Source organism: Oncorhynchus gorbuscha, linkage group LG02 (assembly GCF_021184085.1).
Source record: "Oncorhynchus gorbuscha isolate QuinsamMale2020 ecotype Even-year linkage group LG02, OgorEven_v1.0, whole genome shotgun sequence".
NCBI classification, from domain to species: Eukaryota; Metazoa; Chordata; class Actinopteri; order Salmoniformes; family Salmonidae; genus Oncorhynchus; species Oncorhynchus gorbuscha.
In genome coordinates, this window is record NC_060174.1 from 57,352,154 (window position 1) to 57,379,549 (window position 27,396).

The 27,396-nt window shown below is 39.8% G+C and overlaps 1 protein-coding gene across 2 annotated transcripts; it reads right to left on the reverse strand.

Moving 5' to 3' along the window:
• On the reverse strand, positions 1 to 27,029 carry hmbsa (hydroxymethylbilane synthase a). 2 transcript variants are annotated; one of them, XM_046314190.1, is made up of 14 exons: positions 26,850 to 27,029; positions 11,194 to 11,247; positions 6,800 to 6,872; positions 6,411 to 6,460; positions 6,192 to 6,247; positions 5,309 to 5,386; positions 4,951 to 5,028; positions 4,522 to 4,597; positions 3,278 to 3,391; positions 3,006 to 3,044; positions 1,642 to 1,761; positions 1,348 to 1,401; positions 1,024 to 1,110; positions 1 to 782 (listed from the first exon to the last, which is right to left on the reverse strand). In XM_046314190.1, exons 1-14 carry the CDS (start codon positions 26,874 to 26,876, stop codon positions 615 to 617), a joined length of 1,074 nt encoding a protein of 357 aa, XP_046170146.1. In that variant the 5' UTR covers positions 26,877 to 27,029; the 3' UTR covers positions 1 to 614. The 2 variants fall into 2 exon arrangements, with proteins under 2 accessions (XP_046170146.1, XP_046170138.1); XM_046314182.1 differs by lacking the exon at positions 26,850 to 27,029 and adding an exon at positions 11,350 to 11,507.
• Between the last annotated feature and the right edge of the window lie 367 nt (positions 27,030 to 27,396).

The window sequence follows — 27,396 nt, forward strand, 5'->3', positions numbered from 1 at the left end:
TACAACTGGTCGGTATTTATAGAGCTGAAGCAGATATGAAGGCTTCATAGAAAGCACATAATGTATACATACATGGCACTATCGGTATGATGCATTTTCCAGTAAGAGTTGATAGTTATATATTCACTTGTGACAACATTCTCTTGCTGTCAATAGATTCCAGGTTTGAACATCATTTTGTTCTTGCTTAGAAAAGTGATTAAAAAAAAGTCCAGGGGCCTTGCCTGAGATGTGTCATATGGTTCAGTTGTAATACTGTGTGTGGAGTTGGTCAGTCATACTCACAGAAATCTTTTGTTTGGTACATTCTTAACCCTCAGCATCTATACAAATTTTCACCTAGTATTTACCCAGAGTAGTAGCTCATACATAAATAGGATCATATACATTTAGCTTATACAATACAACTGAGGTGAATCTGTACATATTCAGAGTAAACATTATTCAAGACCCTGCCGACTTCTGCTGGTCTTGGATGCTGACGATGGCTTGCACAGTGTTAGGCAGCCAGTCCCAATCCACTCCCTACTTGTTCCCCTTGTCCGAAAGGTTAGAGAGCCAAAGGAAGGGGTAGGGAGCAAATTGGGACCCGCTGTAGGAGTGGAGAGAGGGCCTTAGCGTGCGTCGTTGAGTTTCCGAGCAGTGGTCAGGATCTCCATGGCTCCTTTGCTGAGCAGGAGATCGGCCAGGTCCACCCCCAGCTTCTCAGCTGCTACCTGGGCACACTGAGGCACATTGTGGGCTGTAACCCCAACATGCTGGATGTCTGCCGCCGACACTAACTGAGAAGAGGAAAATGGAGACAATCAATTGGCTAAAATATCACATTCACTTTCTAGGAATAAAATGACACTAGCCATAAATCCAAACGTTCACCACAATGTTGAAACTGAGCATATCAGTTTAGATTCCAGGATAATCGTAAGCATGACCACCATACAAAAACAGAAAATATCACATACAGTAAATAATACATTAAGAATATGGCATGACGGCCATATAAAAATAGGTCCTGTCCCCAACCTTATTTCCTGGGTCTACACTGGTTTCCATGGCCTCCTTCAAGCTGTCAGCTCCATCTAGGCTGTACACAGCACCAGTCAGAGAGAGCTGGAGCAGGAGAGAAGAGCATTAAACTCATGAGCACACCCACGCATCAATTACAGAAAACTTCCATCTGTAGATCATTTCGACAGTCTACTGATTATTTTAAATAGGCCATTGGAAGTGACCGAATAAAATCAGTACAGTACAGCAATCTGCTTAGAGGTAATTCTGCTCAGCTCTACGGTTGGTGGTTTCTGCATCTATTCCCGATTCTGATTAGATGTCTAACTATTTCCTTACCACCGAGTCCTTCACTTCTGTGTTCACAGCAACTGGTACACTGCAACCTCCCTCCTGTTTACAAAAACGATCAAAGCAGCAAGGGTCAGAGTGATAATATAGAAGGCTTTGTAATATTGATGCACACAAATTATGATCCATGCAACAAATTGATTGTGTGAGGCAAGAAAAATACACATTCAGTTCTATAAGCTGCAGCTTTTGAACTGCACTATCAGCAGGTGCAGCTGCCAGCTAGTGTCTTGTTTATGTTTTTGTCAGGCGTGTGTATGGGGAAATGCATGGTTAACTTGCCAGGCGTCTGAGAAAGGCCCTCTCTGCTATGCAGCGCAGCACAGTCTCTGAGTGGTGCAGGGTAGACACCATCTCCAAGATGTCACAGTCTCGCGCCCGCACCTCCACGGCAAGGGCACCCTGGGGGATACAGACTCTCTTAAAGTCTCAGTGCAGTCAAAAATGTGATTTACCTGTGACACATTGGTGTCCTTTAGTAGTGGTTTCTTTGCAGCAAATCGAACATGAAGGCCTGATTCATGCAGTGTCCTTCGAACAGCTGATGTTGAGATGTCTGTTACTTGAACTCTGAAGCATTTATTTATTTGTGCTGCAATTTCTGAGGCTGGTAACTAATTAACTTATCCTCTGCAGCAGAGGTAACTCTGGGCCATCCTTTCCTGTGGGGGTCCTCATGAGAGCCAGTTTCATCATAGTGCTTGATGGTTTTTGCAACTGCACTTGAAGAAACTTTCAAAGTTCTTGACATTTTCTGGATTGACTGACCTTCACTGGATTGACTGACCTTCACGTCTTAAAGTAATGATGGACTGTCATTTCTCTTTGCTTATTTGAACTGTTCTTGCCCTAACAAATAGGGCTATCTTCTGTATACCACCCCTACCTTGTCACAACACAATTAATTGTCTCAAACGCATTAAGAAGAAAATAAATTCCACAAATGTACCTTTAACAAGGCACATCTGTTAATTTAAACAAATTAAAGCAGCATGGCCCCATCCTATCTTTTGTCAACAGTACAGGCTGCTGGCAGTGGTGTAATGGTGTGGGGAATGTTTTCTTGGCACATGCCCCAAAGAATTCAGGCTGTTCTGGAGGAAACGAGGGGTCCGGCCCGGTACTAGATGGGTGTACCTAATAAACTGTCCACTGCGTGTATATTTCCACATTGATGTTGGAATAATACTGTGAAATTGTGAAAATGATAATGCCCTTTTAGTAAATTAGTTAATAAACCAACAAGAAAGAGATCCAAAGTTCTCTGCCAATAATAGCTAGTTTTCAATGTTCCCCTCCCCAATCAGACCACTCCCAGACAGTCCTAACAGAATTCTTACTTGAGAAATGTCTCTGCTATTTTTGTGTTTTTTTTTGAATATTTGATTGAAAACAATCAGAGTAATGTGCTTTATTGTTACCAAGACATTTTTTAATATTGAGATAAAAACAGCTGTATTGGACCTTTAAATATCATCAAAGGATTCATAAGCCTTCAGTCTCCCAAGATGAAATAATTTACAGTGAATCTACGCCAACATGCAGAATAGATGTGTACGGTGTGGCACTCATGGTGTAACGGTTATAACGGCTGGCACCCCAGGTGCTTCCTGTAACCAACAACAATAGCTAAAAACTGTACCCACCTGGCCAACAGCATACATACAGTCCTCAGGGCCAAGAACCTGTGGAGACAAACCCAACAAACATTTCATTTCTACAGCAGCTTCTATAGCTACCAAGAGACATACAACACAACAACATTATCAAATCAATTTTCCTAGCATATTTATCAACTTAAGGAAAGGGGGATACCTAGTCAATTTATAGGTATGCACTCTGAAATTGTATTGTTTGGTGAAACGTATGTGTCTTGTGTTATGCCATGACATTTGCCTTGAGGCTGGTTGCATTGTACCTGGCTGACTCGTGCCTCCCACCCCATCCTCTTCAGCCCTGCTGCCGCCAGGATGATGGCAGCATAGTCCTCCTTTTCATCCAGCTTCTTCAGACGAGTGTTGAGGTTACCTCGCTATAGCGCTCAGGTTAAGGAACAATTACTAGGGGAGACTGGGGGCAATTGTAACACCTTGAATTTTGCCAAACAGAAGCTAGCTAGAGTGATGAAACACACAGTACATGCCCATTTAGTTTTTTCCTGCTTGAAATATCTCACATTTTATGGGCAATTTTGTAAACTTATTTTTTTTTAGGGGTTGAAAGTAGTTTTGTGTATTTAAAAGAATTGGCTGTATTTTTCTTATATTGCGCTGAGCATTAATGTCTAATAAATCCAACTAGCATAATTTGTTCACTATATGTTGGCTAAATATTGACGTGGTCACTATTCAAGATAGCGCCTAAGCAACTTTGCAGTATTCAGTTTTTTTGTGTGTTATTTCTTACATAAAAATGTTCACAAGTGTTTCACTACACCGCAATAACATCTGCGAAATTTGTGTATGTGACCAATAAAATTAGATTTAATTTGTTGTCTCTTGCTAGAGGCACATGAGGTTGTGACATGGCTGCTGGGTTGGGGGCATTCGTAACACAGTGTTAAAATGACCCTGAGCCAAGCAGCCAAATGATGAAAACAAGTGAATTTAACTTTAAGATTGTATGAATTATACATATAATAACAGTAAATAGCCTTGGGGTCCTGTAAAGTGCCAAATAAGTTGTAAACTGATATAATCTCGGTACCATCGACTATTCAGATGTTTTGAGAGGAACCAAATGGCCATGTAATTATTGGTTACGTACGTAGAAATTGTCATATTTCTTGCAAAATCATTACATACGTCTCTGATATGATTATTCATAAACATTACTTTTAAAAATTTTAATACATGTATTTGGTTGATTTTGTAGGTGTTACATTTGACCGCAGCTACTATTACAATTGCCCCTGCATGACTTTTCCGATTAAAATCAATATTGTGATCCGACAGGTATGAATGATTAGGTGACAGATATATAAGACACTTGAATGACTGGCCGAGTTCAAGTCTTCTCTGAGCAATAAATAGAGTAGGACAAAAACTGTTATAGTTGCCTCCAGTCTCCCCTGCAATAGCTACATGCATGAATACTGACAGCAATAAGACACACAGATGGACAGACAGTAAATCATAGCAGTTCTGCATTAGAAAACGATACAATGTCTTTAAACTCCAGATGAGGAAACCTCTTCTTCAGCTGAGCAGCTCGACGCAGAGAGCTAGTACCAATCACACTGTGAGAACAGAACAGACACAGACGTCAGTGGAGTTTGGTCTGAAAATCATCCATTGAAGTTCTCAAAAGGATCAAATATAGACATACACATTGAGCATTGCATTGTAACAGTCAGTAATTCAAAAGGGCGTGGTCGCAAAAAACAAAATAAAAAAACAACCTAAGTTTAGTCTTTTTTTGCAGGTGCAGTTTTGCAATTGCTCCAACTGAATATCATAGGATATGTCATGTCCTAGTCTTAAAGCTTGATGAAGACATTATAGGCTGTGTGATGCGTGTCAAGTTTACCACAGAACACTGAGAATTGGTCTCTTTCATTCACTATTCTCCCTGGCATAGTGGCACACCTACCTGCCATCTGGCAAAGTGTCCAGGGTCAGTCCACTGTTCTTTGGATGTAGCACCACTGCATCATGTGGGCTTTCACGCCTTTGAGAAACATTGGAAAGGAAGAGAAACATATACACAGAGAATCTTAGTATTCAAAAGGGAAACTTATTTAGCAAAAAAGACATAGGCCCAGACTCAATGAATGTGAAAACTAAAACGAATTTCCATAGATGGGACATTTATTGGAAGACATCAGCTTCCGGCTGTTGTTGTTGGTACTATCCATCCCACAACACTGTCACTGCTTAGTCCAACTATAAGAAGAGTGTGGATGACAATGGACAGTGCTGATGATGTACTAAGTAGGGTTTGTACTCACTGAAGCACGGCTCCTATAGTGAAGCCATTGGGCAGAGTTGTAGGGAGGTCTTTGAGAGAGTGCACTACTAGGTCTACCCTGTTAGAAAGAGAAATGCTGGTTATAGAATAGTTGTACACTCCAAGTTTTTGCATTAACTCCACAGCCTTGTCATTTCCAAACACCAAAATAAACCCCCATTTCACAATATGGTTAATAATATAATAAAGAACTGCTCTTTATTTTCCAACCTCTAACGCACTCATCTACAAGTTACTGACAAAATAAAGGAAACACCAATATAGTGTCTTAATACGATGTTGGGCCACCACGAGCCGCCAGAACAGCTTCAATGTACCTTGGCATAGGTTCTACAAGTGTCTTGAACTCTATTGGAGGGATGCAACACAATTCTTCAACGAGAAATTACATAATTTGGTGTTTTGTTGATGGTGGTAGAAAACGCTTCAGAATCTTCCTTAAGTGTTCAAGTTGGTTGAGATCTGGTGGTCTAGCCATGGTAGTCAAAATAATGGGCAACTGAGCTTTCTCACACATGACTCTAAGCATGATGGGATGGGGGCTTTGTCATCCTTTGGGGACATAGCCATGGTAGCCAAAATAATGGCATGCCCACCATTTTTATACATGACCTTAAGCATGATGCAATGTTAATTGCTTAATTAACTCAGGAACCACACATGTACGGAAGTACTTGCTTTCAATATTCTTTTGTATTCTTTGTTTCTTTTATTTTGGCAGTTACCTGTACGTGTTCTTATGCAATGAAATCTGATAGAGTTCAGAGTTGTGTCAACAGAGGGAGCTATTTATCAGACTTGCTACTTGTCACCAGGAGAGTGTCAGTCAAATCAATACTTCCATTAACATTGTCCATACTTACTCATTCCTCTCCAGAGCATTCTCGAGCTCCTTTGTGAAAAGACTTTTCTCACCTATCTGAAACAACCAAGACACATTTGTAGACGCTAAATACAGACATACCAGCCACGTTGCCATACCAACAGCATTGATAAAGTTAATAAAATTAGCATCATGCAATGGATTGACAATGATCTCAAACTTACAAATACAATTCAAGCATTATTTATTCTGAACTAACCTTTGATAATGCAGTGTCCAAGATTTTGTCACCAATTGTGGACATGGCAACTGGAAGGAATGAAAAAGTAGTGTATTACAATCATGACTATGAATGACAGTGGTAGTGAGGTCATCAGTTCCATTTCAGCAGATTCTCTTTAAAAGACAGTCAGAGCAACAAAGCCGAAAGACAGTAAACTGTGTGTCAGTACAGTTGTATGCTTTACACCATCTTCTCCCAAACACAATCTACTATTTGTTCAGTAACTGAAAGGCTGACAAACAGAGGAAAGAAATACAGAGAGAGAGTCAGGGAGGGAAAGAGAGAGCGGGAGGAAAAGTGAGAGAGCGAGAGAGATTGTATGGCTGTATGAGTGTTTTTGTATTACGCATCTCTACTTTTCTCACCTATTTCAAGATGGACATCTGGATAAAGTGTCTTCAGTTTCTCTGCCACATAATTAGTCTGGATGCGAGCCAACTGAAATATAAAAATACATTATTTTATATTATTACATACATTATGTAGATATAAAAGGAATGATGTGCCAGGTGAAACTGATTTATCATCATTGCTTAGAGCAAATGTGGGCACTTTCTTTGATAAATGCTACGACATGGACATTAATGTGAAAAAATATGAATAGTGAACATTGAACAGTGAACCATCGTATTTTTATATAAAAGATCTAATAATGAGAGAAAGAATAGCGGGTTTTGCATTTGGTCAAGTTAGTGTGGGAGAGGTTGAAGAACTATTGTTATCCATCAATAATGATAAGCCACCATTTATTGGTATTGACAACCTCGATGGGAAACTATTGAGAATGGTAGCAGACTGTATTGCCACCCCTATTTGTCATGTCTTTAACCAAAGCCTAAAAGGAGTGTCCCCCCACAGGTGTGGAAGGAAGCTAAAGTAAGTCCACTACATAAAATTGTAAAGCACCATTTGCTGTCTCTAACAGCCATCCAATTTGTTTGCTGCCTATTCTTAGTAAATGCTATTTTTCTAAATAACAAGTTAACTACTGACCATTCAGTGACCACTCGTGTCCTGTGGATGGGGGCTATGTCATCCTATGAGGGCATAGCCATGGTAGCGAAAATAATGGCCTGCCCAACATTTTTATACATGATAAGCATGATGCGATGTTAATTGCTTAATTAACTCAGGAACCATGCCTGTGTGGAAGCACCTGCATTCAATATACTTTGTATCCCTCATTTACTCAAATGTTTGCATTATTTAGGCAGCTAGCTGTAACTCTCCAACCATGTGATGTAAAGGTGATGTTTTTTCAATAACAAATGAGGATCAATAACATTAAAGGCTGCACTGAAATCTAACAAAACAGCTCCAACTATCATCTTATTATACATTTCCTTTAGCCAATCATCAGTCATCTGAATCAGTACAGTACAAGGGGGAGTCCACACCGGAGTAGGCAGAAAATATTTTGGTATCTCGGATTGTCCTGGCAATGGGAGGAAGGATGCTTGACAAACTTTTTATTTATTTTTATCATGATGAAAGTGACCATTTCAGGTCCTTTTTTAGATCTATACATGACTCCTGTAAGATGTTATGATATGTGAATCGTACATAAGACAGACAACCTCTTGGTGTCATTATCCTCCTTATCGTGTGGTCTAACATATGGAGTATATCTAGATTCTGAAATAAAAATGTTCACATTGAACATAAAAAATATTAATATCTCAAAAAGTACACTAGTATTTTGCCTTTATAGACAGTATTTGGAACAATATACTCTTTAAACATGTCACATTTTAGAGTAGGCTCTCTGCTAATTCTGAAGTGATGATACATTTTATGAGCAACACCAACACAGTAAATGGGTCAATGGAGCTGTGCATAACGAGTGTGACCATTGAGCAAGTCGAGGAAGCTGAGCTCCTAGGAGTAACATTGGATGGTCAAGTAAGTTATATTGACTAGGTTGCATTAAAGAAGGGGTGAGGTATGTCTGTTACAAAAAGTTTGTGTTTTTGACTAAACTAGACTGTACTAGTTGTTCAGGCGCTGGTCTTGTCCGATCTTGATTACTGTCCAGTAATATGGTCAGCAGCAGCAAAGAATGACCTAGTGAAGCTGCAGCTGGCTCAAAACAGAGCAGCACAACTTGCCCTTAACTGCACACACAGAACTAATATCAACAACATCAATTATAGTCTTTCCTGGTTGAAGAGAGATAGACTATTTCTCTTCTAGTCTTTTTAAAAACATTTGTGTATTGAAAATTCCAAACCACTTGTATAATATATTTGCATACACTTCAGTTAGACATACATATCCCACTAGACACGCCACTATGGGTTTCTTCACGCTACCCCAAAAAAAAAAAACTGATTTAATGCGTCAATCAGTTATGTAGAGCAATGTCATCATGGAATGTTCTGCCACCAGAGGTGGCAAAAAGCAAGTTCAGTAAAAACTTGCACCTCTTCTCTTTCTAAAGATCTAAATGAACTGTACTGTATATACAGTTGAAGTCGGAAGTTTAAATACACTTAGGTTGGAGTCATTAAAACTTGTTTTTCAACTACTCCACAAATTTCTTGTTAACAAACTATAGTTTTGGCAAGTCGGTTAGGACATCTACTTTGTGCATGACACAAGTAATTTTTCCAACAATTGTTTACAGACAGATTATTTCACTGCATCACAATTCCAGTGGGTCAGAAGTTTACATATGACACTAAATGGTGTCATGACTTTAGAAGCTTCTGATTGACTCAAATGATGTCAATTAGCCTATTGGAGGTGTACCTGTGGATGTATTTCAAGGCCGATCTTCAAACTCAGTGCCTCTTTGCTTGACATCATGGGAAAATCAAAAGAAATCAGCCAAGACCTCAGAAAAATAATTGTAGACCTCCACAAGTCTGGTTCATCCTTGGGAGCAATTTCCAAACCCCTGAAGGTACAATGTTTATCTGTACAAACAATAGTACGCAAGTACAAATACCCTGGGACCACTCAGCCATCATACCACTCAGGAAGGAGACACGTTCTGTCTCCTAGAGATGAACGTACGTTGGTGCGAAATGCAAATCAATCCCAGAACAACAGTAAAGGACATTGTGAAGATGCTGGAGGAAACAGGTACAAAAGTATCTATATCCACAGTAAAACGAATCCTATAATCGACATAACCTGAAAGGCCGCTCAGCAAGGAAGTAGTCACTGCTCCAAAACCGCCATAAAAAAGCCAGACTACGCAACTGCACATGTGGACAAAGATTGTATTTTTGGAGAAACATCCTCTGGTCTGATGAAACAAAAACAGAGCTGTTTGGTCGTAATGACCATTGTTATGTTTGGAGAAAAAAGGGGGAGGCTTGCAAGCCGAAGAACACCAGCCAACCGTGAAGCACGGGGGTGGCAGCATCATGTTGTGAGGGTGCTTTGCTGCAGGAGGGACTTGTGCACTTCACAAAATAGATGGCATCATGAGGTAGGAAAATTATGTGGATATATTGAAGCAACATCTCAAGACATCCGTCAGGAAGTTAAAGCTTGGTTGCAAAAGGGTCTTCCAAATGGACAATGACCCCAAGCATACTTCAAAATTGTGTCAAAATGGCTTAAGGACAAGAAAGTCAAGGTATTGGAATGGCCATCACAAAGCCCTGACCTCAATCCAATAAAACATTTGTGGGCAGAACTGAAAAAGAGTGTATGAGCAAGGAGGCCTACAAACCTGACTCAGTTACACCAGCTCTGTCAGGAGGAATGGGCCAAAATTCACCCAACTTATTGTGGGAAGCCTGTGGAAGGCTACACCGAAGCGTTTCACCCAAGTTAAACAATTTTAAGGCAATGCTACCAAATACTAATTGAGTGTATGTAAAATTCTGACCATCTGATGAAATACATAAAAGCTTAAATAAATCACTCTCTTCTATTATTCTGACATTTCACCTTCTTAAAATAAAATGGTGATCCTAACTGACCTAAAACAGGGAATTTTTACTAGGATTAAATGTCAGGAATTGTGAAAAACTGAGTTTAAATGTATTTGGCTAAGGTGTATGTAAACTCCCGACTTCAACTGTAGGTATGTGAATATGTATACATTAAGAGTGTGTAAATAGTTTTTAAATAATTGTCTCTTGGTGCCTTGACAATATATTACTTTTAATTTTAATGTAATAATATCTAAGGCCGTTCTTATCTATAACTGTTCTTTACCTTTTCATGTATTTTCTGTTTTATGTGGACCCAAAGAAGAGTAAATGCTGCATGTGCAACAGCTAATTGGGATATGAATAACATCAAGTTAACCACAAACGTATGCATTGTCATCAGTTATATAGCCTGTGCAGTATCTGTGACACAAGGCCACAGCCACTTGTGTGACTATCACAATGGTGACAGATCAGGGATGAGCTCTTATCAGATGAGTACACACAGACCCACCCTTTTCAAGTTGACCTCCCTTCCTAACCTCTTCCTAACTAATATGGAGGTTAATACAGGGGCTTTTTGAGAGGACATTTTACTATGATGACTGAATGATTTTAAGTCAACATTTGGTGACCAGAATTAGTGAACGGTAATATTAATGACATGAAAGTGTTCAAATATCCTACAGTGGATCATCTGAACAAGCTTGTGAATCAATTAATGATTCCATTTTTATTTAGTCACATGCACAGATGTAGTTGCTGTGTACAGTGAAAATCTTAAGCTCTGAGAGCCAACAGTGCAGGTGTGAATAAAAATAATTATTATAATGATATACATTTACAACTAAATGAATGAATGAATTTACCTGGCTCTTCCTGGTCCCCATCCTAATGACCCGATTCACTGTTCCGTTTCCATCCTGTTAATAAAATAACAAAAATACATCAACGACCTTATAAGCCATCTTCCTAATAACTCCAGCTTATTAGGCAAGTACCAGGTTAAACCTTAAATCACTCACTCTAACACACTTATAAGGTCCTTCCTCCATTCTTTCGGGTGACTTTAAAAAGGGGGATCTTCCTGGTAAGGGTGAAAAAAGACGAGAGCTCTTCCTCAGGCTCTACAATGATGTGTCTGTGAGGAGTATGTGAAGAGCACTGCTATGAGTGTCCTTGCCCTGTAGTGTCTTAGACTCTAGCCTCCACCCTCCTGGCATATGCTGATAAATTAAGAATGCAGATTCATTGTGTCAGTTGTTGGGTGGTGTGTGGTAAGCCTACACATAGCCTTCACACTGTATTATTTAGGGACAAATTAAGAATTTAGGCTATTCTTTTCGCATTTTTTCTTGTCATTGTCAGTGCATGTAACACTTATCAATCCAATAATAATACAATCATTCAAATTGAATTACATAATATTATTTTAATTGTTTAAAAAAAATGTCTGATCCACTCATAAAATTGAAAATGTTCAACCCTGCAAAATTGAGATTGATATAGTTTTTCCAATTTTCTAGTTGATCTTTTTTTGTTTGTAGAGTAACAGCTAGGCCTAGCCTGTATGTAGAAACGGAAGGTTAACTTACAAATCTGCACATAATGGCATTTTATGTACACTTCCTATGAAGTCGCCTTATAGGCCTATGCTTATCCATGCTTACCTAAATCTTGTGAATTTAGCCTTATGCATGGATTGCGTAAAGAAGAAAGATTAAGCTTCCCTGCCAGACCCCGAACCCCTGTGATGGCTACCTTGCATAGCCACTGGACAGCGGGCATGGGTATAGACCCATCTGGGACAAAAATCAGAAAAAGTCAAGCGGTCTGAATACTTTCTGAATGCACTGTAGACAGGTGTGTGCCTTTCCAAATCATGTCCAATCAATTTAATTTACCACAGGTGGACTCCAAGTTGTAGAAACATCTCAAGGATGATCAATGGAAACAGGATGCATCTGAGCTCATTTTCGAGTCTCATGGCAAAATATCTCAATACTTATGTAAATAAAGGTATCTGTTAATTTTTTAAAAATGTGCAAACATTTCTAAAAACCTGTTTCCACTTTGTCATTGTTGGGCAATCTGTGTATATTGATAATGATTTTCTTTTAAAAATTAATATTAGAATAAGGCTGTAACGTAACAAAATATAGTAGGAGAAAAGGGGTCTGAATTCTTTCTGAAGGCACTGTATGTAGCCTATTGGCCTACTGGATTTAGTTTTTTAATGCAGTCATCTCGGTTTGCATTTGAAATATATTTGTATCCTTTGCTTGTTCAATTGCAAAGACATTGCCAATTATGTATTGTAGTCAACTTTGTTTCTGAATTATCAACGGTCACAGAGAGACAAACAAACAACTTGATTCTATGTTGAGCAGAGATCTTCTGTGTATAAAGTGATGCGGAATTGAAAAAAAAAACATCTTACAAAGCTGTTCTAGGAGTAGTCTGAGGCAATCAGTAAATAAATAGCAACTTTAGTAACGATGGTTTTGGGAAACAGCTGGTCGATTTAACAATGCTCCTAAGAAGGTTCTATAAATTAAACTTAGCCTTAAAATGCTTTTGGGAAACTGGACCCTGATGAATTACAGATACTCACAGCCAAGACACTTTGAACGTGTTAATTCAGATTTCCACGCCAAAGATTTTTATAACTAAACCAATATAGACCACAGCCTGTCGTTTCCAATGGGAGCAAATTAATCAAAGTGGGCACAACAAGCAAGGAGGTGGGCAGAGCCAAGCACGAGCTAGCGAAATCCTATTGGCACGCTCTAGCATGTATTTGCATATTTCTGTTAGGGAATGCCTGCTCTGAAGTGCGTGTGTGCAATAACTCAATCCGCCCTTACACTCCAAACAACGTATAAAACAGTAGCAGTTAGACATGGCAGTTAGATTGCAGTTAGATTTATTTATTTTAATATACCAGCCACTCAGATTTTTTACCAGACAAAAAAAAAATCTGCCATAATTACACACCAAAAATGGATGAGCATACTTAATTATTCCTTACTATTAAGAAGTAAATGTGGTATATTGCTCAATTTAATATTCTGCAACCTGAGTCTTCAGAGACTAAAATGTTCAGCTGCCCCTTTTAATTGGTAACAGGGCCACTGAGCATAGATAGAACAAATAGAATCATTCATATATAAATGTGAAGCACCCAGTTGGTTTCCACTCACTACCAAAATATGGTGGCGAGAACAAGCCCAGTGGCCGGCAGTGGGGAGAAATGGATTTGGGTCGACGTCCTGCAAATTCTCTCATCGATGAAGCATTTGATGTCAATACAGTTCTGTTTCCAAAACTAGAATATGTTACTAACAGAGTGGACTACCTTTTGTAAACTTAACCCTTTGCCAAATATTTTTTTAAATGGGTTGTTTAGGAGTGCAAGGGCGAATTGAGTTATTGCACTTCACCGAGTAGGCGTTCCTTAAGGGAAATATGCAAATACATGCTAGAGTGTGCCAATAGGCTCTCACCTCCTTGCTTGTTGTGTGATTAATGATTCATTTGCTTCCATTGGAAAAGACAGGATGTGGTCTATCTGGCGTTAGTTATACAAATATATGACTCGAGTCATCACGTCTGCCTGTGAGAATCTTACTAGTAGAGGCTGACGATGTCTCTTTCTGCTAGCTAGTGAACAAAACAATGTAAATATCCAAGATACACAAGGACAAAGGCACACTTTAGTAGACTTGAGTAAATTAGACCAACTTTTATGCCTGTGCGCATTACTTCTAAAAACATATATTTTAGCACTTCACTAGCAGTGCTCACAGCCCCCCAGACAGGCAGTGTTGCTGCGTAAGGTGGGATAACGTTAAGATTCAGATTTCTTTGTGCATTACAAGATATGAAACAAAACGGCAGAAATACTTTGAAAACAGATATTGCAGCATTTATTTAGCCACAAATCACAACTCGCACTATTTGTATGAAATGCTGCACTGTTGAGCCTTGACTGTGAACCTCCACAGGTGTCAGCTGTTAATTTTAGGCCCTGATATAGGCAAAAGGGTCAAGTCTACAAAACGTACTCCACTCTGTGGGTAAACTAAAGATAAATACACTGATTTACAGTTCATATAAGGAAATCAGTCAAATAAATAAATTATGCCCTAATCTATGGATTTCACATGACTGGGCAGGTCTGCAGCCATGGAGGGGCTTGGGAGGGCATAGGCCACCCACTTGCCAGCCAGGCTCACCCTTTGTGGAGCCAGTAGCAGCCAATCAGAGCTTTTCCCCCACAAAATGGCTTTATTACAGTCAGAAATCACCCCCCCCCCCCCCCCAAGACAATCCCGCAGGTGAAGAAATCGGATGTGGAGGTCCGGGGCTGGCATGGGTACACGTGGTCTGCGGTTGTGAGGCCGGTTGGACATTTCTGCAGTCAGCACACTTCCTCGAAACTTGAGACATCTGTGGCATTGTGTTGTGACAAAACTGCACATTTTAAAGTGATCTTTTATTGTCCCCAGCACAAGGTGCACTTGTGTAATGATCATGCTGTTTAATCAGCTTCTTGATATGATTATCTTGGCAAAGGAGAAATGCTCACTAACAGGGATATAAACAAATTTGTACACAAAAATCTGAGAGAAATATGAAAATTTCTGGGATTTTTTTCATCAGACCAACACTTTTACATGTTGTGTTTAAATTTTTGCTCAGTGTAATTTTGGGAACAAGAAAAACATATTGACATCAAATGTTTAATTGATCAGAACATTTGCAGAATGTTGGCTAAAATGTATCTCGTTCCTTCTTCTCCCACTAGGCTTCCTCTTATCACCATATTTGGTGGCGAGTGGAAATGCCAACTGGATAATTATACATCCAGTGAAACATCTGGCTCATTGTTCCATCTGTGGCTACGCTAGCTTCGACCTTATGTTGGTGCTAGCAAGTAGGCAAGGTGTCAACAGCCCCCTTCAAATTAGTGGATTTGTTTATTTCAGCCAAATTCGTTGCTGACAGGTATATAAAATCGAGCACCAAGCCATGCAATCTCACTAGACAAACTTTATTAGTAAAATGGCCTTACTGAATAGCTCAGTGACTTTTATCGTGGCACCGTGATAAGAACTAGTCAGTTAATCAAATTTCTGCCCTGCTAGAGCTTCCCCGGTCAACTGTAAGTGCTGTTATTGTGAAGTGGAAACATCTAGGAGCAACAACAGCTCAGCCGCGAAGTGGTAGGCAACACAAGCTCAGAGAACGGGACCACCGAGGGCTGAATCGTAGAACAGAATGGTCTGTCCTTGGTGGATTGCAACACTCACTACAGATTTCTAAACTGCCTCCAGAAGCAACGTCAGCACAAGAACTGTTAGTCGGGAGCTTCAATGGGTTTCCATGGCCGAACAGCCGCGCACAAGCCTAAGACCAGCATGCGCAATGCCAAGCGTCGGCTGGAGAGGTGTAAAGCTCGCCGCCATTGGACGAAACGCGTTTTCTGGAGTGATGAATCACGCTTCACCATCTGGCTGTCTGACGGACAAATCTGAGTTTGGTGGGTGCCAGGAGAACGCTACCCACCCGAATGCTTAGAGCCAACTGTAAAGTTTGGTGGAGTAAGAATAAGGGTCTGGGGTTGTTTTTCATGGTCCGGGCCCCTTAGTTCCAGTGAAGGGAAATCTTAACGCTGCAGCATACAATGACATTCTTGACGATTCTGTGGTTCCAACTTTGTGGCAACAGTTTTGGGAAGGCCCTTTCCTGTTTCAGCATGATAATGCCCCATGCACAAAGTGAGGTCCATACAACTTTTTTTTTATCGAGATCGGAGTGGAAGAACTTGACTTCGCCCAACATCAGTGCCTGACCTCACTAATGCTCTTGTGGCTGAATGGAAGCAAGTCCCCGCGGCAATATTCTGCTAGTAGAAAGACTTCCTAGAAAAGTGGAGGGTGTTATAGCAGCAAAGGGGAACCAACTCCATATTAATGCCAATGATTTTGGAATGAGATGTTCGACGAGCAAGTGTCCACATATGTACAATACATGACGAAAAGTGTCTCTCCGCCCTAACAATGGCAGTCGTTGTCCACCAAGCGGCACTACGGCATCTTCATGCTTGTGTGACACTTTTGAATTTGCGTCAAAAAGGTTTTAAAAAGTGTTTTTAGATCGTGTCCTTCGCTTCCCGCCTGCCGAACACCTGCCCTCACTGTCGTTAACAGAGCTGCAGGAGAACAGTGCCCGACAGGCGGGGGTGAAGGACACCGTCAACCTGTCGTCCCCACCTCCCGCTAAGCACAGCATCAGACGGAAGGCTAAGGCAACACTGTGTATTAGCTGGCTTGCTAGTTAGCTAGCACACGGTGTCGCTCTTGCCTCCAACCTGCTGTGTACCGGAGTCCTCCTGAGGACTAGCTGGCAAAGCTACCACAGAGTCCTTTGCTCCCGCCTGCCGAACACCTGCCCACGACATCTTTAACAGACCTGCAAGAAAACAGTGCTTGACAGGCGGGGGTGAAGGACAGTCTACCAGTGTACGGATAACTATCTACCGTTAGGTTGGACAATAGAATGAGTCAAAATTCACCCAAGGCTGAAAAATGTTTAAGGAACGTTGGCTGAGCTGGAACACTAGAGCAAGGCCATAGAATATAAACTTTGCCGAGCCTCTTCTGATTAGAGTGATGCTTAGAATTCCATTTACCATAAATGTCACAAAAAATGTATCCCTTTTTATTTTACCACTACAATCTGTTCTTAGGACAAATCTGAAAAAGAACAACTTGTGTAGAAAATAAACATCCGCACCTCGATGGTGTCAACTGTGCTTACATCTGCATAATGAGGAATTATTGAAAAAAAAATGAAAAAACTTCTGACTTATTTCTCTAAAATGAATAACATAAAATACAAATCCTCAGCAATCTACACATTTTTGCAAATGAGACTCAAAACTGAGCGCAGGTGCATTCTGTTTCCATTGATCATCCTTGAGATGTTTCTACAACTTGATTGAAGTCGACCTGTGGTAAATTCAATTGATTGGACATGATTTGGAAAGGCACACACCTGTCTATAAAAAGGTCCCACCGTTGATAGAGCATGTCAGAGCAAAAACCAAGACACGAGGTTAAAGGAATTGTCCTTAGAGCTCAGTGACAGGATTGTGTCGAGACACAGATCTGGGGAAGAGAACCAAAACATGTCTGCAGCATTGAAGGTCGCCAAGAACACAGTGACCTCCATCATTCTTAAACGGAAGAAGTTTGGAACCACCAAGACACTTCCTAGAGCTGGCTGCCCGGCAAAACTGAGCAGTCAGGTAGCAGACAGAGAGGTGACCAAGAACCCGATGGTCACTCTGACAGAACTCCAGAGTTCCTCTGTGGAGATGGGAGAAGCTTTCAGAAGAACAACCATCTCTGCAGCACTCCACCAATCAGGCCTTTATGGTAGAGTCGCCAGACGGAACCACTCCTCAATAAAAGGCACATGACAGCCCGGTTGGAGTTTTCCCAAAAGGCACCTAAAGACTCTCAGACCATGAGAAACACGATAACCTGGTCTGATGAAACCAAGATAGAACTCTTTGGCCGATTTCCAAGCATCACATCTGGAGGAAACATGGCACCATCACTACAGTGAAGCATGGTGGTGGCAGCATCATGCTGTAAGGATGTTTTTCAGCGGTAGGGACTGGGAGACTTTTCAGGATTGAGGGAAAATGAACAGAGCAAAGTACAGAGAGATCCTTGATGAAAACCTGCTCCAGAGCGCTCAGGACCTCAGACTGGGGTGAAGGTTCACCTTCCAACAGGACATTGAGCATAAGCACACAGCCAAGACAACACTAGAGTGCCTTCAGGACAAGTCTCTGAATGTTCTTGAGTGGCCCACGCAGAGCCCGGATTTGAACCGGGGATTTATAATTTTTAATAAATTAGCAAAAATTTATAAAAACCTGGGGTATTGTGTGAATAAGGGGAGAAAAACTATTTTTATCATTTTTATAAATAAGGCGGTAACCTAACAAAATGTGGAAAAAGTCAAGGGATCTGAAAACTTTCCAAAGGTACTGTATACTAGGTTGAGGTTAGTTGTATTACTTTTACCCATTTTTCTCCCCAATTGGTAGTTACAGTCTTGTCCCATTGCTGCAACTCCTGTACGGACTCGGGAGAGGGGAAGGTTGAGAGCCATGCGTCCCCCGAAACACGACACTGCCAAGCCACACTGCTTCTTGACACACTGCACACTTAACCCAGAAGCCAGCTGCACCAATGTGGCAGAGGAAACACCATACAGCTGGCATCTGAAGTCAGCGTGCATGCGCCTGGCCCCCCCAAAGTCGATAGAGCGCAATGGGACAAGGACATCCCGGCTGGCCAAAGCCTCCCCTAACCGAGACAATGCCGGGCCAATTGTGCGCTGCCTCATGGGTCTCCTGGTTGCAGCCGGCTGCAAAACAGCCCGGGATCGAAACCGGGTCTGTAGTGATGTAGTACCTTAGACTGCTGCGCCACTCGAGAGCCCAAATAAATAAACAAATAAATATTACTGTAAAAGTAATGAGTAATCATTTTAGAAAATCATGGGACATATAGTCTTTGGTTGCATGCTACTTTATGTCAAACATATTGCTGCTATAGCCTATACCTGATGCTTAGTGATCTTATGCTGCCATCTATTGGAAATATTTATCAGTTAATTTATTCATTCATATAAAGACTGAGAAATAAAGTGTATTTTTCTTATTAATACCTGAGATCAGTCTCAAACCTGCCCCACCTATCTCACCCCAATTGCTGGAATTTTACATAGAGGTTACTAGGTCACACCCAGTTCAAACCACATTTGAAATATAAAACATAACATGTGGCTTGTTTATCAAGTGTTCTGCCTTGCAATAATAAATACACTGCTCAAAAAAATAAAGGGAACACTTAAACACAATGTAACTCTGAGTCAATCACACTTCTGTGAAATCAAACTGTCCACTTAGGAAGCAACACTGATTGACAATAAATTTCACATGCTGTTGTGCAAATGGAATAGACAACAGGTGGAAATTATAGGCAATTAGCAAGACACCCCCAATAAAGGAGTGGTTCTGCAGGTGATAACCACTTCTCAGTTCCTATGCTTCCTGGCTGATGTTTTGGTCACTTTGAATGCTGGCGGTGCTTTCACTCTAGTGGTAGCATGAGACGGAGTCTACAACCCACACAAGTGGCTCAGGTAGTGCAGCTCATCCAGGATTGCACATCAATGCGAGCTGTGGCAAGAAGGTTTGCTGTGTCTGTCAGCGTAGTGTCCAGAGCATGGAGGCGCTACCAGGAGACAGGCCAGTACATCAGGAGACATGGAAAGAGGCTGTAGGAGGGCAACAACCCAGCAGCAGGACAGCTACCTCCGCCTTTGTGCAAGGAGGAGCAGGAGGAGCACTGCCAGAGCCCTACAAAATGACCTCCAGCAGGCCACAAATGTGCATGTGTCTGCTCAAACGGTCAGAAACAGACTCCATGAGTCTGTGCTTACAGCCCAACGCCGTGCAGGATGTTTTGCATTTGCCAGAGAACACCAAGATTGGCAAATTTGCTACTGGCGCCCTGTGCTCTTCACTGATGAAGACTGAGCACATGTGACAGACATGACAGTCTGGAGACGCCGTGGAGAACATTCTGCTGCCTGCAACATCCTCCAGCATGACCGGTTTGGCGGTGGGTCAGTCATGGTGTGGGGTGGCATTTCTTTGGGGGGGGGGGCGCACAGCCCTCCATGTGCTCGCCAGAGGTAGCCTGACTGCCATTAGGTACCGAGATGAGATCCTCAGACCCCTTGTGAGACCATATGCTGGTGCGGTTAGCCCTGGGTTCCTCCTAATGCAAGACAATGCTAGACCTCATGTTGCTGGAGTGTGTCAGCAGTTCCTGCAAGAGGAAGGCATTGATGCTATGGAATGGCCCGCCCGTTCCCCAGACCTGAATCCAATTGAGCACATCTGGGACATCATGTCTCGCTCCATCCACCAACGCTACGTTGCACCACAGACTGTCCAGGAGTTGGCGGATGCTTTAGTCCAGGTCTGGGAGGAGATCCCTCAGGAGACCATCCGCCACCTCATCAGGAGCATGCCCAGGCATTGTAGGGAGGTCATACAGGCACGTGGAGGCCACACACACTACTCAGCCTCATTTGGACTTGTTTTAAGGACATTACATCAAAGTTGGATCAGCCTGTAGTGTGGTTTTCCACATTAATTTTGAGTGTGACCTCCATAGGTTGATACATGATTTCCATTGATCATTTTTGTGTGATTTTGTTGTCAGCACGTTCAACTATGTAAAGAAAAAAGTATTTAATAAGAATATTTCATTCATTCAGATCTAGGATGTGTTATTTTAGTGTTCCCTTTATTTTTTTGAGCAGCGTATAATAACTAATACAAAATAATACAGCAAAAAAAAAATGTTTTGATTTTTTAAATGATCAAAATGCTACTAAGTACTATAATGGCATATACTAACGTAATATTACTACTAAAATAGTTTCTAAAGTGTTTTAGGCTACCCTACCCTAGAATTAGGTTTTAGGGTTAAGGCTAAAATAGGTTATACATAGGTTTAGGGTTTTTAAGGCAAAAACCAGTATGGGTTTATGGCCTTCTGCAAGTACTAGATAACTCATTTGCGACACTTTTTTTCCCTCCCTTTTTTATTAACAACAAATCAATACAGGAAGTACATGAGGGACCACAAGTATATATGGATAATAATATAGATAATATACAATGGACAATTGAGCTTGGGGGTACAATATCACATAATATAAAAATATAATAATATATGCCATTTAGCAGACGCTTTTATCCAAAGCGACTTACAGTCATGTGTGCATACATTCTACGTATGGGTGGTCCCGGGAACTGAACCCACTACCCTGGCGTTACAAGCGCCATGCTCTACCAACTGAGCTACAGAAGGACCACATTACACAATACCTTAAGGGACATACATACACTTGTAATTCTAACAGCTTTTCTGTTAGTAGAGTATTTAATTATTTTTGTAGGGTAAGAAAATTTGTTTTTTTTGTTTGTAGATTTACATTTGTGAATATGAAATTTTCCCAAAAGAATAATGAAATTAATTACATAAAAATGTTTCAGCTTATTCCTAACGTAGGTAAAGAATCCAAGCAGTACATCTCTCCACAATAATGTTAAACCTTCATAAAATTGTTCAATTATAAATCTACTGATGTCTTGCCCCAGTTTTCTTACATGAATACAATGCCAAAGAAGATGCACTGTTTCTGGGTGGTCATTACAAAAAGAGCAATTTGAGTTGATGTTTTCCTTAAACTTCTTCATATAGTGGTTGGCAGGATAATATTTATGAATAATTTTAAAGGAAACTTCCTTAATTTTGTTAACAAGTATGTGTGTGGCAACATCCAAACTTTTTTCTAACGGATATGATCAATAAATCCATTCCAATAAGAAATGACATAAGGTATACAACATCCTGCTGAAACAAGGTTTATATCGCTCTGTTGTTGAATGGACCAAAAGAGAAACAAATCTTTCCTACTGATAAGTCAACAGGGTCAATACAAGGTAGGCTCTGAGGCTCAGGTCTTGACACGTTCCTGAATAACAGAGCAACACCCGAGGGAATGGCATCTAAAACAATTGCAAAATCTTACTTGGACCTTGTAAAGTGATAAGAATTCCTTATAACCGAGTAAAAGACCCTCTGCATTTACAAGTTGGCTCACCAATAGGATATTATTTCGGAACCAATATTCTAAACACAAAGAAGTATTTTTATACAATATATCCCAATTATTTCATATATAATATCTGTGTGGAGAAAAATTGTGTTTATAAAATAAGGGCCATGACAAGAAAACCTGCTGATGAAAAGCAGAAAGTTTCACTGAAACTTTGTCAATATTATAATTGCAAAACAACATGAAGGCCACCAAAAGTAGAGAATATATGATGAGGAATAAAATTCCAGATAGAAGTGGGTCTTCTTAGGAATTGTTTTATCCAATTGATCGTAAAAGTATTATTTAAGGTAGTAAAGTCCAGAAAATTCAGCCCATCATTCTAATCAGTGTTCATTACAACAGTTTTCCTAATGTAATGGGTACGGTTTCTCCACAGAAAGTTGAAAAGCATCTGGTCTATCTCTGCTTATTTTACTGTCAAGATAGAAAGATAGAGCTCCATATGTTAGTCTAGAGATACCTTCAGCCTTGGTTATTAGGACTTTTCCTTTTAAAGATAAGTCCCCCTGTAGCCATTTATTTAGCTTCTTCTGGTTTTTTTTAATAAGAGGGTTCAAATTTAGTAAGCCTCTAGACTTCTGATCCTTTGTAATGGTTATGCCTAAATATGTAAGTTCTTCTTTTACTGGAATACCATAATATGAAGGTGTTGCAATCTTTGACAGCCATGAGTTCACATTTATTAATGTTAAGATATAGACCAGACACTTTGGAAAAGGATTGTATCACATTGATCGATATGGGAATTTGGTTAGCATCTTTCCGAAAAAGTGTAGTATTGTCAGCCAGCTGGCTTATAATCATTTCTTTACCAGCTATGGAAATACCTTGTACAGGACTATTATTTAAATAATTTGCAAAAAAGTTGGGCGATTAATAAAAACAGGTACGGAGAGATATGACAACCTTGCCTGATTACGCTCTTTCACTCAAATCTAGGTGAGGTGCCATATTTCAATTTGATAGAGCTGTTACCATTTGCATAGAGAGTCTTAATAGCATTACAGAAAAAAATCCCCAAAGCCAAGTCTCTCAAGGGAGTGGAAGAGGAACTGATGTTCTACTGTGTCAAATGCTTTATAAAAATCTAAAAATAATATAAAGCTATCCTCCGTTATTAGTAGTCAAGTATGTCTAATACTAGTCTGACATTGTAAGAAATATGTCTGTCCCTCATGAAGCCAGACTGTGTTTCATCAATGATTGCATCCAGGACTTCTTTAATTATTTTTACAAGTAGTAAGGCTAATATCTTATAGTCATTATTAAGAAGACAAATTGGACGCCAGTTATCGATAAGCAGCGCTTCTTTTTTAGGCTTAGGTATCAGTGTTATTAACCCCGGACTCATTGTAGGAGGGTGAACATTGTGTTTAATACTCTCTAAAAAAGACTTCAAATAGGAAGGGAGCTACTTATTCAGAAAATAATTAGTAAAATTCTGATGTAATTCCATCAACACCTGGTGATTTATTGTTCTTTAGAGGTTTGATAGACTCTATAATCTCTTCCAAGTTTGATGGGTTCATCACACTGTTTATATTCTATATCACTGATAGAGTGAACATTATTCAGTGAGTCAAAAAACATATCTGTGGATTCCTGACAGTACATAGAACTATACAATTATGTAAAAATTGCTACAGTATTTAGCGATTAATTTTTGGTCATCTGTAATAACACCATCCATGTTTAACTTATGGATAGTGTTATTTTCAGAGTGGAATTTCTCAAGTCTAAAGAAATAGTATGAATTCTGTTCTCCTTCCTCAATCAATTTTTTCCTAGATCTAATAAAGGCCCCTTCTGCTTTTAATCTATATATATTATCCAGTTTATTTTGTACCTCAATTAATTCCATCTTCTCCTCCCCCGAGAGGCTGGCTGGGGACCTCTGACAAATGGAAGTGATCTTAATGATCACCCTTTCCTCCTCAGCTCTTCTGGTCTTAGCAAGATTACTACCATATTTTCTAAGGTATTTGGACACCTCAAATTTAAAGAGCTCACAGTTCTTGCAATAAGATTTTTCTTCACAAGCCCTTTCCCAAAAGTGTGAAAGCAGATCTTTAACCTCAAACTTAACTATATCATTATATAATAATGAGCTATTTAACTTCCAGTAGGATGCTCTACCAAGGTTAGTATCAGGGGTAAATATTTTGATATCAATGTAAATGGCCCTATGGTCTGTGAGGGGAGTAGTACAAATATTTGTAGTAACACACTATCAATACATTTGGATAAAAGCCAAAAAATATATTCTGGATTGTCTGGAACCTGTTTTGTTACTCCAAGTGAATGATCTGTCGGCCAGAAACCTCTCTCTCCATATATCAGTAAGATCAAACATTTCCATAAAAAGTATTAAACCCAAATTCTGATTGGTTGGCCTACCTTGGGGCCATCTATCAGTTTAATTATCTATAGCAATGTTAAAGCCCCCTCCTATTAATAATAACGAATTGGGAAATTTAGATAACCAATGAAGTATATGTTTCCCTATAGATTCAAGCAACTCATCATTCTCATGTTTGGTGTTGTACCCGTAGAAGTTTACAGTAATGAGCGTACTGTCATTGTAACTGATCACAAGACAAATAAAGTGACCAAAGGGGTCACATTCCAAGTGTAGAATATTACCACCAAAGGTATTTTCCATTGTAGTGACACCAGCGGAGGGTTCAGATCCATGGGAGTGCAAAATATTGTTGCCCCACTGTGACCTCCAGAAGTTGGCATCAGCCGAAATTGAGTGAGACTCTTGCAAAAAATCTAAAAGCTGTTTGAAATTGTTTAGCAAATAAAAATAAGGCCTTGCGCTTCACATTTTTTCGTAACCCCCTAGCATTAAGAGAAACTATAGACAAAGACAAAACAACAAAAATTACATAAAAGTATTCAAAAACATAGGAGCAGTGAACGTAAACGACAAGGAACAGAGATCTGCACCATTTAAGTCAATTTAAGTGAAAATAGTTTATTCCATAAACTTTTTTAGAGCTAGACGTTATCCAGCTTTTGAAATTCAACTTAACTGGAAATTATGTTCAAGACAAGGGTTCTTGTAGTAAGAGAGACTAAAAACCCTCTTTAGTGTAATCAGGAACTATTCTGAGAAATAAAATACAAAATAATATTTTAAATAAAAGGGTACCTATTGCTTTAAGTGCATATGAAAACTGATCATAAAAAAATGAATAAAAAATGTTTTACATATTGTTTAATATATTGGAAAAATAACCGTGTAAAGTCAGAGCAGACCTGTATGCCCTTTAAAACAGTATCTTAGTTACTATATACATAAAAGATAAATACTGCTTTCAGTCTTCTTCGTCAGTTTGTAAACAAAATAGGTTTTCTGGTCATACAAGAACAAACTAATAAATTGAAGGACCTGAGTATTCCGAAAAAATTGTCAAAATAGTCATGCCACACTTGCTAGACTCATAATCTGAGTTAACTGCGTCAGATTTTACAAATCAATGAGCTCGACCTCTATATTTCTAAAAATGAACAGATTGACGCATATAAAATTACTCAGCAGCCATTTAGAAACAAATCACCCAAAAAAGTTATTTAAAAAAAAGTACTGTCTGTTTAAAATCGGCCACATCTTTAAGAAGAGGACAGGGACATGCGTTTTGTTTAGGTTTTACAACTTTTTCTTTAAAAAAAAAGTGGTTAACCTTGACCAGAAAATGTTGGTTGAGGGCTATGCGCCAGCCATTACTAGCACTACGGGTTACCACAACGTATACCCAGGAGAACAGTGAGCTTGCTCACCAAGTAGCCGTAACCCTGTTAATAATAAATGAACAGAGGTAAATCTACAGGGTTAACGCCCTAAAATAACATCTGCTTTTTTTCAAGATTACTTCAACTATGGCAAGTAGCTGTGACATATGGCAATATTATGAAACTGAGCTCCATGGCGGATGCATTTAACTCGTTTTTATCAACAACAAAAAAGCGTTAAAAATGTAATGTGTCCATCCTACTACCGTTGTCGCAGCTGGAATCAAACATTATTTTTGCATTAACGTCACCCACTATATTAGAGCGTCCCCGCCTCCCGCTAATTTAACATTTACCAATATATAAAATGTATAAAGGGAGGGTTCCTGCAAATGCGGTAACTTCCACATACATGAACGCCCCGAATTAGCATCCTTCTCCAAATTAGCTGCTGTGCTAGACGGAGCGAAAAACGCGTATTCAACCACATCAGAGTTATAGGTGCCGTTTGAGAAAAATGCGGGTCAGACTGTTTCAATACAGGTATCCACAAATTATACAATTATAGGATCACGGATTCTTTAAATAACTAGATTTTCGTAAACAAGTACCCCTCCCCAAAAACATTCCGGCAGTTATTTGTCAGACGCTGCATATTAACCACCCAGGACGCCCATGGGCGGCGTCTTTTATATGGCTATTAACTGGCTAGCTACACAGAAACAAGTCTATGTGCGATATATATCTGGAGTGATTAATTGAACGACAACTAACCACTTCAGAGGCATACATGTTTTTATAACGCTATCTTTCGGCAGTACGTAATGGCATGCTAGATTATTTCTTGAACGTTTCCTCCACGAGGAGCCAATAACAAATACCCATTCATTTGTTTAGCCAATAGCAGCGCGTGTTATGTAGTTTTCCACCAATCGATGTTCAATGAAGGCTGTCCCAAAAACTAAACTCCTCGAGCACCGTACTCTCAGATTCTTACCTGTGCGTTTAGAACTTCACCAGACATCTCCTTGCAAACAAACTGCCCAGAGATGTTATCAAAATGGTGTTCAAAATCATTAAAATATATATGCTGTTATCGTAACGAAATAGTAAATGAATGTCAAATTCCAATCCACCTTGGATCAGTGACCTCGACGACCATGTCATTTCCGTCAGAGTAAAAATGAGGCGTGGCGAGTGTAGTTATGTGGCGCGTTTAAGGGAGTTTGACTATGTAGGCAGCGCTGCCCTGTCTGTCCGTTTGTTTCTTTGCTCACCATAGTTGAGAGACCCAAGGCATAAGCCTACTTTTCTTACTGATAGCGTGGCATGTAGTTCATAACTAGTGTAGCTATATAAAAGGCATCTTTCCCATAATATTTATACACAGACAATGGTTTCTCTGCTAATAGTAGTATTGTATTGAACATTAGCTACTTATTTCAATTGACAGTCTTGTGTAAACACATTTATTTGTATAATGACTGTTTTGTTTATTTATTGTAATGGGTAAACCTGGGAAATAAGATGATGGCTGATGGGTT